Source organism: Panicum virgatum, chromosome 5K (assembly GCF_016808335.1).
Source record: "Panicum virgatum strain AP13 chromosome 5K, P.virgatum_v5, whole genome shotgun sequence".
Taxonomy (NCBI): Eukaryota; Viridiplantae; Streptophyta; class Magnoliopsida; order Poales; family Poaceae; genus Panicum; species Panicum virgatum.
In genome coordinates, this window is record NC_053140.1 from 43,679,844 (window position 1) to 43,690,083 (window position 10,240).

The following is a 10,240-nucleotide window of genomic DNA, read 5'->3' on the forward strand; positions in this document are numbered from 1 at the left end:
ACCAGGGGTTCCGGCCTGTGTCGACAACTCAACATGTGGGTGTTTCCTAAAAAAAAACATGTGTGTGTGGTTTGTGAATCGTGTTGCTCGCTAGTAGCCACTACTTACTCCAGCTCTTCAGTGCCACGCTTTTATGTGCTATTAATCAGGATGAGGAAAAAACAAATACGTACAAAACATACGCGATCCAAAATCAAGGCAGTGCTTCTTATCTTTCGTTTTTAGGTCAAGCTTTATTTACTAATACTTCTCCAGTCAGTTCACCATTGAATGTTTGTAAATTTTAATAAGGAAAAAATGCTTTCCGTTTATTTTTTTTCCCAATTTGAATCCATATTTTTATTATTTTTATTTTTTATCAATTTATTATTAATAATTTTTCGTCCAAATGTTATATTAAAATTCACAAGTAAAATGTAGAAAAGAAAAAAAAAAAGCAAGATTATCTTCTCCCCATCTCCTCCGGGCTCCGGGCCCTCCCTGTACTTTGGACAGCTCTGTCTGTCCCAGGGCTGAGCGGCGGGCAGCGGCAGGCAATGCAATGAGGAAGAGATGCTCGGCGTTGGCCTTGGCGTGCGGCTGCTAGTAGTTGCTGCCCCTGCGCCGCCGGTTCCAGCGCCACCAGGCAAGACCCCTCTTCCACTCTCCTCCGCCTCCTCCCTCCGCCGCCGCTACTCCAGCTGGTGGTTCTCCAACGGCAACGCTCGTGGTGACCGTGGAAGAGACGGCGCCACCGCGAGCACGAGCAGCAGGGCGGCGAGGAGGAAGTGGTGGTCCGACCCCGAGCCCAACCAACAAGAGTACGGCTACTCTTCTCTGGAGGAGGAGGACGGTTACGAGGACGAGGATGAGGCGTTCCCCGGCTTCGGCGGCGCCGCGGAGCTGTTCGACGAGCCATGGTTCTCCAAGGTCTGCTACGTACGAGATTTCAATTTCTAGCTAGTATTTATCTGCGTGCTTGAATCTTGACAGATCCGTGTTTCCTTCTGGTTTAGTACATGCAACTAGAGAACCTACCTGCAATCAAATCAAATCGTCGTCTTTTTTTTTGAGGAATTAAATTATATTTCTTTCCCCTAGTAGAACGAAATCAAATCGTTACTTATAATTCTGTTATTGGAACTCAACAGACAACTAGTGATAGTACAATCAATTAACCCACCGTCAGTAATTAAGCAGCATGGGATTTCAGTTCTGCAGTCGATCAATCAATCATCATGCTTCATTGTTGTAGTAAGTGAACTGATGAATGCCCGACTTTGCTATGCTAAATGCCTAGGTCTTTAAAACATACGGGTTCCTGCTACCGGTGATGCTGGTGTCAATGCTTGTTGCAACAGGGCCCAAGGCCTTCCTTATGGCCATGGCGATCCCGCTTGGCCAGTCAGCCATATCATTTCTCCTCGACGCCATATGGGGAAGGAGAAGAAGCAACCGCGATGACAGTTGGAGGGGGCCATTCCAAGAATACGATGACGAGGAAGAAGAAGATTACCCAGAGGACTCCACCGACTTTGCAACAGGTGGTCGAGGCAACAGATACAGCAGAAGCAGCAGCTATTATGAGGGGAGAGGGAGGAGGAGGAGGCAGGACAACTACCAGTCATGGGTTTCTAATGATTTCGCTGATGCTGATAACAGCACCAAGGGCAGCAGCAGTGAAAATGGCGAAGGCAACAAAAGCAGTGGCAACTTTGGAGGATGGGATGAACTACTGAATGACGATAATGTTGCCACCCAGGAGAAGAGGAGGACGGGGAGCTCATTCTCAGATGGCAACACTGATTACAGCAAGAGACCGCGACCTGCAGTGACTGAGGAGGAGATGGATACTGCTGCTGCCGGCAGGGGAGCAGGACAGGGACTAGGAGCTCCCCCAGCAAGGATGAGAATAAGACGACAACGAGGAATGCCAAGAACAACTCGACTGGGCGGTACCAGGTACAAGCAGGCACCAATCTTGATGCGCTTGTTGGTGGCAGTCTTCCCGTTCCTGGGGTCATGGTTCAGGCTGCTCTAACATAGTAACATTGGTAGTGATTGGTTGTGCAGCATTGTGGCAGGTCTGTACGTATCTTGTGTTATAGTTTGTGGTGGCTAGCTTATTCATGAATTCAGAGAAAGAATAGTACAGGTGACCCTGTGGCAGAAAAGGAAGCATTATGACCATGAAATTTCCTTCATCTCATGTACAGGCAGTCGCAGAATTTGGTCAGAAGGAACACATGATTCATCTGCAGGCAGCAGCCAAATGAAACCACGGAACAGAAAGAAGCAGCAGCGTGGAGCCGTGGAGAAGATCAATCAATTCGGGCAGGGTACCTGCAACATCAGCTCTATCTACGTCTTCATTCTTCATTGTAAAATGCAGCATCAGGGGGATCTGCTGCTGCATTCTTCATGAACCTTTTTTTTTTTGGCAGGATCAGGTTTGCCCCTGCTTATGCATGTGCGAAGCTTTGCTTCCTTGTGCAGCTGATAAAATATATGTGGTTGCAGTGAATGTGAACTGGTAGGAGCAAAGCGAACAATATATGTTTAGATGTAAAGCTATTTCTCTTGAGCAATGCTCTCTGTGTAGTTAGTGATTGGCTGAGGAATGTAAAAGGTGGGAGGTTATTCATTCACGACAGAAAAGATACACGCAGGCATTACTAATCAGTGTCATAAAGAAAAAAGAAAAAGAATTCTGATCTGCTATCAAACAATAACTGCCTTATCTGATATGCTCATCGACAGATTGATTGTCTCCTAACAACGAATCGAACCACCCGTGCCAAACGCAAGATGCGACATCATCCGTATCGCGAAATTGCCTTCTTTTACATCTGTAAGGTAATCTGTATCGATGTATGTGTATGAATGAATATATGTATGCATGTATGTATGTAACGAATAGAACAGAAGAGAAAAGAAAAAGGAAGGAAATGTACAAACCTATATCTAGCTTGAGGAGCATGGAGGGAAAGAAAGAATTAACACAGAAAAGAATGCAGCGCGGCGGGGGAGAAAGAATTTTTTTCTTTTGTCAGGCAGGCTTCTTTGCTTTCAACTGTTGTTACTAGCATCACATTATTCGAACCAGGGTCTTGGCAGAGCAGCTTCGCATGATCCTGGACGCTACCAAGTTCAGGAAGGCATCATCACCATTCCACACTAGGAGGCGCAAACAAAAAGGGCAGCGGCAATGCGGTTAGGTTATAGGCACGACGACATCTAGGTTCTTCTGCAGCAGCCAGCCAGTAGGGTAGTGGAGCTGGGGAGGCTCCAGGTCAAAATTCCAGACCATGACCCGACTGCAGTTGTCCGCGAGGCCTTCCATTTGAGTCTCATCCTCGACGAGCTTCTCAATGAATCGTGACTCCTGCAATGCCACAGTATGCATCAGACCATCAGTGTATAGATGATTTCTTCATGCGCTTTAACAAGGCATCTTTGTGTACACTAGTTTTATTCCAGACCTGCGTATAATTCATTGCTGCAAACTACACTGATGAAATGATCCTGTGATACAGCACTATAACTTCATGTTGCTCTAGAGTATGGTAAAATGGTTACATTTGGTTTGTGGTTTATCTTGATAGGTTGTATCTCACGATCAATAGTTCACTGAGCCTAGTTCGTCTTTATATTACAGCTCCATTCAACAAAGATACTCAAATTATAGCATGATCTGCTGGATTAGACTTAGGCAGATAACATCAACACAGTGGATTTGATTCTATCAGGAAAACCACAATATAGTCGTTTGCTTTGTTTTTCTTTTTCTGAAAATAATAAAACTGAAATCACCTGCAAGCCACCTCTGCCACCAGAATGGAGTATAATAGACTCTAAAGTGGGGCTGTTCCATCTCTGGGGATCCCAAAGTATAGTGCTGTTGAAAGCAAACCCAGAGAAACCAATTGGAAACCGACGAGGTACGCCCCTTCTCTGATTTGTATGCCATCCAGTGACTTGACTACCCCTACAAAGGGGCCCTTCTAAAACCACCCTATACCTGGCCCCAACATGTATTGCTACTGGCCATGTACCAAATCGCCTGCAGAATATAGCACAAAATCATGAGGGAATATTCTCGATTGTCACTACGAGAGGAAAAATTATCATAGAAAGTGGTGACAGTGAGTATTACTGTGTATCAAATAACATATATTTGCATATAAAAAATCAACAACCCCTCTCCCACGCAACACCACCACATCATCAGATGATTTGATAACATAATCCAAGACTGAGGAGGTGACAGCTCATTTAACGTTCTAAGATGACAGTTGTTAAAACTATATACGGAGTAGGAGTTTTTAGTCTCCTTTCGTGCCAGGAATCTCAAGTTGCTCTGTACTCTAATGCGCGCAGTTGTTGGACACCTATCATAATTTTCAGTAACGATTGGACCAGGATGTTTTACTACATTACATCTTCACACCAAACACAGTTAGCTCAATGACTAAAGTAGTGATACGCTTTGTAGGATAATATCTCAAAAGCATCTAAAGTAATCATCAAGCAAGCTTTTATTTAGTGTACAAAGAAGAGGAGAAAGCTCTGTTTCCTACTAAAATTCTGAAAAATAAAATACGCTTTAGTATGGTGGGGCATTATAAAAATCTATAGCTCTAGCAAGCACCAGAGCACACAGAAATAAAATTAAAGTTAGTGGAAAGGAATACTTGATAAAAGTGGAACAAAAAAACCAAAAAGGAAGGATTGGATCCCTGCATCAAGGTCCTAGGTCCACCTAAATGCATCTCCATTCATACCAATACACTGCATACCTTTAGGTTCAAGAAAAGTATCTTTTTAGCAGAGTTGATTGTATCATTAAAGTAACTACTAACTAGTATATGAACGAGCATACGGTTTACAGAACAGGCAGTTAAATATTTTAGAACATCAACAGGCAATATACATCACAAAAGGAAAGCATAAGTAAGCAAGCAATAAATCCAAAACATTTTGATGACTACAGTATATCAGTAAACCATGCATAACCAAACTATGTTCAGATCATCCATCATTCTAAAATCAATCCATGATTTTTCGATAAACAGAAATACTATAAATTTTTGTACCATAAAGAAAGTGTCAGCACAGAAGTTTCACCTGATTTTCCGCATTTCTTCAAATAAATCAACTGAGTATGTTCGCTCCTCATCAGCAAAATGGACTATACCATCTAAGCGGTGCTTCTTTATATGAAAAATTGCATTGTTCTTTTGGCAAACAATAATCTTCCTTATGTTTGTGGTGTTCCGGTTGCAGATGAGATGTCTGTACATAACCCCAGAAGACCTCAGGATCGCCGCTGTTTCACGGGACTGATATGGCCACTCCGCCACAATCCACAGAAGAGGAGGTGGCACATTTTTTAACACATGTGCCAGACGATTCAAGTAATACGCCTGGTGTGGGCGAACTGAAGTTGCTGTCACAATTATCAGCTGCTTCCTCACAACAATGTCAGAGTCATTAACAGAAGATACGACATGAGAGGCTTCAATGAAGTCCACCTCATCATCCAACATTGCGGGAACTGGAGGACTCTCATCAACCTGTTGTTCTTCGACTGCTTCAGTCTCCACCGCAAACGGTTCCAACTTTGTACTCTTAAGTTCCAGCATTTGTCTGTCAACCACATCTCCATCGAACGGAAGCATCTCATCTTCTGAGTCTATCTTATTCGATAAATCAACAGAGAAGAGTGGTGTGAATCCAATGAAAATTCCCACCAAGAAGCACACAAGCAGATGGACCATGGGCCTCCTCCAGTTCACCCCCTTGTACTTTGGCCTCTCCAAGGACCGAGCGTGCCTGTGAGACGACAAAGCTCCCCACAAAGACTTGAGGCTGCTGGACATCAGGATTGGGTCCAGAGAGGCCACCGACGTCAACAGGCCCCTCATCGCGACGTAGGACTGCGAGTACGCCAGCTTGGGGGACGGCGAGGGGTCGAATTCCGACCAGTCCTTAACTGACCCCGCCGAGCCCTCCCGCGGCATTGCGCCGGCATTCCTTCGAGCCATTGCAAAAGCTCAGCACCAGCGTCAAGCATGTACAGCACCGGAGTCCAGCTGCGCACCAAACGTGGAGCAAAATTACCAAAAAAAATTACCAGCTATTCGCACTCCACGGCGCAGCACATGAATCCAAAACAAAATGGACGGGTCGGAGCATCCTTCCCGGAAGGAAGATTTCAAATTCCACGGAAGAAAAACGAACTATCGATTCGAGCGAGATAGGGGCTTCCTCACCGACAAAAAGGAGAAGCAAACGATCCCAAGGCGCCGGCGGATCTTCGCTAGGCCGCCGCCACGGGGAGACGGCGACGGGAGGGCGAGAGATGGGGTCGATGGCGCGAGGACGCCTGATCCGGGTGGCGGCGCGCCCGTCCGGCGCGGAGGGGATTGGAACTAGAATCCCAGCCCGGGGTTCGTGGGCGTGCCGGATCACCTCATGAGGCAATTCCCTATGGCTACTTCCCTGTTCTTGCGTCCGCCTCGGAATTCGCCCCGGGAGGTAGGGGTTGGTGAGGCAGAGAGCGAGAGAGGGGAGATAGAGAAGAGGGAGTTGGAGAGGAGGGTATGGCGGCCCGGTCGCCGTCGGGAAGGTGAGGAAGACGAGAGCCCACATTGCATTTAAACCCCTGTGATCCCGGTATTTTAGGATGCCCATCATTGATAGGCTGATAGCCATGCCTCCAATAGGGTGGACAGTGCTTGTGGCGCATGTTCGATGCGGTATGGCCAAGGAAAAGACTTGGGTACTCTTGATCTCTTCGGAATAAATTTCCTTTTGAGAAAAATCACAAGTTTATTAGGTCAGTCTCAGTGAAAGTTTCATGGACACAGCTATCTAGACTGAAAACTAGGTAACTGTGTCACATCCCATGAAATTCTAATCTTCTCTCTTTACCATGTCAACAAAAGTGATAGTATTTAATGTTATAAAACCCTCCATGAAACTCCCATTGAGACTGGCCTTACATGCTTTTGAAGAGTACATTTCTAGTATTATTCACATTGAATTCTTCGTCTATACGAGATGTTTTGCACTATTAACTAGAAATCAATATCATAAGAGATGGCAAAATGTTCTAACTTCTCATTACCGTTATCAATGACGAAGAAAAAATATATTGTTTTAGAAGTTACAATAGAATCGAGCTGAGTACAAATCCGGTGTGTAACAGAACCTGGGCATAAGTTGTTCATGTAGCGAAATTGCGAAGGCATCCTTTTATACGAGAACTAACTCACATTTACAACATTAAAAGCATTGCTCTGTCATTTGCAAGTATGTATCACTACTTGTGATAATCACAAAAAGATATTCATTATGACCTTGTTCACACTCGTTTGCAACATCCTACCATATATTAGTACATGGCAAGATGGAAAAATTTTCCTCTCCATCCATGTGAGATACACCAATATACAATATACCACCTTTCTTTGAGCACATAAAAATTTGTTCACATGGCAACCACCATCAATCCATGTCATGTGCTGCACGCATCCAATGCGGGAATCTTAAAGATACCCGAATTGGCGTCCCTCTCACCGGACCCCAAAAACCTTGCTTTAAGTGCGTTCTAAGAAATAACCGAAAAGCTTCCGAGCAAAGTCTTTATTTAATCTCTCGCGAATAAAACTTAACCGCAGGGGGCTGTGTGTGAAAACCGCGTAAGCTTCGAACCACCAGACAGCAGAGAGGCAGACGGTGGAGTCGCGAGGACTCGAGGAGGACCCCGAGCGACGCGCCACCCGCCGCCGGTTTGCGACGTGGCGCGCATCGGAGCCGCCGCCGCGCCGATCGGACGGCGCGCGTCGCACCTGGCAGCCCGCGTGAGGGTTGACACTTGGAGCCCCGGGGCGGCCAGCTGGCGGATGCGGATGGGGCCGCGGCGGCTGGCCACGTCTGCTCGGTTTGACGCGTGCTCGTCGGCGGTCGGTCGCTGTAGCTAGGGCTGTAAAAATAGCTCGAGGCTCGCGAGCCCGCTCGAGCTCGCGAGCCCGCTCGAGCTCGCTTCGGCGAGCCTCCAACGAGTCGAGCCGAGTCTACTTCTCAGGCTCGTGAAAATGACGAGTCGAACCGAACCGGCTCGCGAGCTCAGTCCACTGAGACTTATAATGGCTCATAAGTTATTTTAAAACACTCTAACACTAATCTGTGGTGTGACAATATCAATATTAATCTATATCTATGCTTAACATGATTATTGTTTATTGATTACTTTCAACATATGTATACGCTTTATATATATATATATATGCACTAATCATATACTAACTGCATAATATATATTTTGTGCCAGGCTCGCGGCTTCGAGCCGAGCCGAGCCTCCTCGGCGAGCTCGCAAAACTGCCAAGCCGAGCCAGGCTCGGCTCGGCTCGGCTCGTTTCCAGCCCTAGGTGTAGCTGCAGTGGGCCGCACCCGGTGACGTAAGCTTGAGGCCCTCTCGTAGCGTAGGACTGCTCGAGCGGTCAGCAGGGACTGTTGAAGTGCTTGTGTGTTGAAGCACGTGGAGACAGATGGTGCATGTCACACCTCTTAACAACTCGTAGGCAATTCTATCTCTAAGACTAAATACTCCTAGACTCAATTCTGCCTCCACCACTAGTCTCTATTATAGACGGCCAAATGAGCCGGCACGGCACGACCCGACCCTAACCCTATTAAGCACGGCACGATTAGGCACGACTAATTAGTCGTGTCGTGTCGTGCCAGCATTGCGTGCCTAGGCGCCGACCCAGACACGACACTACTAAGAATTAGTCGTGCCGTACCGGCCCATCAACACGGCTAACCCATAGGTTAGTGCCGACTCAGGCACTAACAATCAAGCAGCATCTTCATCAGTTCTCAACCACCGACCGAACAGGAGGAAGAAGGGGGGTACGGTGTTCTAGATCTCCAAGAAGAGAGTGGATGAGGAGGAGAGGAGGTCGGCGAGGGGGGAGGAGGGGACGAGATGGCCCGGACTACAGGCCATCGGTGGCCGTGACTGCCGACGATGGAGGCCCACCGGCCGGAGAGGAGGAGGGCGAGGCCCACTAGCGAGCTGGGGCGACGGCAGACGGCGAGCGAGGGAGGAGCCCAAGTTGCAGGCCATCGATGGCCGCGGCTGCCGGCGGTGGAGGCCCGCCGGCCGGAGAGGAGGAGGGCTAGGCACACCAGCAAGTTGGGGCGGCGGCGGACGGCGAGCGAGCGAGTTAAGGCGCCACGGGATTGGGAGCGGCGGGGGCAGGGGCAGGGGCTAGGGTTTGTGCCTCGTTGCCTCCACGGTGGGTTTTATACCTGGCGGCTGGGCCGGCGCAGACCCCCCTCCAGCCCAAGTGGTCGGCCCAACGGCCGACTAGCAGGCTAATGGCGATCTATTGGAGCTGGTCCAGGCCATCCAAAATTTGTCGTGTTGGATCGTGTCAAGCCCATGTGTTGGATCGTGTCAAGCCCATTAGTCATGTCGGATCAAGATCAACACTATGGGTCAGAGTCCCGACACAGACCCGGCCCTATCCATTGTGTCGGGTTGGCCCTGACCCTATTGATCGTGGGCTGGGCTGGGTTAGGGTCGTGTTTTTTCGTGTCATGCCTAGTGCAGCCCATTTAACCCAGCCCATTTGGCCATCTATAGTCTCTATGGCTTTGTTTCTTCCCGTTTCTCTATATATAATAAGAGCGTGTATATGCTAAGAGATAACTCACCTATCACTATTGTAATGAGGCCTTATTTGTTTGTGTTTTTGCTTTTCAAAAACTTGCTTCTATAGGTGTTGGCAAAACTAGCCTTTATTTTAAAAAAAAGCTGAGAAAGAAAGATATCTTTTATAAACTAGCAAAAGCTATACATGTAATATATATATATATAGAGAGAGAGAGAGACACACCCTTCAAACAGCACGATACAAAAGCTAGCAAAAAGTGCAACCGGAGCTGCTTTTGGCTTCTAATTCACATATACCAGCTCATAAGCCAATATCAAAAGTTGCCTGTTTCTTTCAACTTCTCGGCTAGAAGCTAAAAGGATAAATTGGATATCATGGATTTTATATGGGAGATTTTATAAAGAAATGTACACTTTCCTTCCCGAGGTCTGAAATTTGTCATCTCTCTTGCCACGTAATTTAGCAAAAATAATATTTCCCTTGAAATTTGAATAAACCTTCTAGGTATCCATTTTGTTTTTTTTTTCAAAAGCAAGAACTGGAGTAACTGAGTTGCTCACGTTACTCAAACA

General features: G+C 46.8%; 2 protein-coding genes across 4 annotated transcripts; one reads left to right on the top strand and one right to left on the bottom strand.

Annotated features, from left to right (window-relative positions):
- The first annotated feature begins 469 nt into the window (after positions 1-469).
- Positions 470-2,705, top strand: LOC120707595. 2 transcript variants are annotated; one of them, XM_039992524.1, is made up of 3 exons: positions 471-909; positions 1,280-2,063; positions 2,196-2,667. In XM_039992524.1, exons 1-2 carry the CDS (start codon positions 553-555, stop codon positions 2,018-2,020), a joined length of 1,098 nt encoding a protein of 365 aa, XP_039848458.1. In that variant the 5' UTR covers positions 471-552; the 3' UTR covers positions 2,021-2,063; positions 2,196-2,667. The 2 variants fall into 2 exon arrangements, with proteins under 2 accessions (XP_039848457.1, XP_039848458.1); XM_039992523.1 differs by having other exon boundaries at positions 470-909; positions 1,280-2,705.
- Positions 2,408-6,643, bottom strand: LOC120707594 (probable beta-1,4-xylosyltransferase IRX9L). 2 transcript variants are annotated; one of them, XR_005689037.1, is made up of 5 exons: positions 6,255-6,599; positions 5,107-6,074; positions 3,793-4,042; positions 2,938-3,364; positions 2,696-2,840 (listed from the first exon to the last, which is right to left on the bottom strand). XR_005689037.1 is itself a non-coding variant. In XM_039992522.1 (4 exons), exons 2-4 carry the CDS (start codon positions 6,024-6,026, stop codon positions 3,194-3,196), a joined length of 1,341 nt encoding a protein of 446 aa, XP_039848456.1. In that variant the 5' UTR covers positions 6,027-6,074; positions 6,255-6,643; the 3' UTR covers positions 2,408-3,193. The 2 variants fall into 2 exon arrangements, 1 of the variants encoding a protein (XP_039848456.1); XM_039992522.1 differs by having other exon boundaries at positions 2,408-3,364; positions 6,255-6,643.
- Between the last annotated feature and the right edge of the window lie 3,597 nt (positions 6,644-10,240).

What these genes read in the sequence shown, in the direction of transcription:
- LOC120707595 (XM_039992523.1), top strand. Translation starts at nt 553, where the DNA reads ATGCTCGGCGTTGGCCTTGGCGTGCGGCTGCTAGTAGTTGCTGCCCCT. An exon ending in ACGAGCCATGGTTCTCCAAG is followed by an intron (nt 910 to 1,279) that starts GTCTGCTACGTA and finishes CTAAATGCCTAG; the next exon opens with GTCTTTAAAACATACGGGTT.
- LOC120707594 (XM_039992522.1), bottom strand. Translation starts at nt 6,026, where the DNA reads ATGGCTCGAAGGAATGCCGGCGCAATGCCGCGGGAGGGCTCGGCGGGG. An exon ending in GAAGAAATGCGGAAAATCAG is followed by an intron (nt 4,043 to 5,106) that starts GTGAAACTTCTG and finishes TATATTCTGCAG; the next exon opens with GCGATTTGGTACATGGCCAG. An exon ending in GTGGCAGAGGTGGCTTGCAG is followed by an intron (nt 3,365 to 3,792) that starts GTGATTTCAGTT and finishes GTGGCATTGCAG; the next exon opens with GAGTCACGATTCATTGAGAA.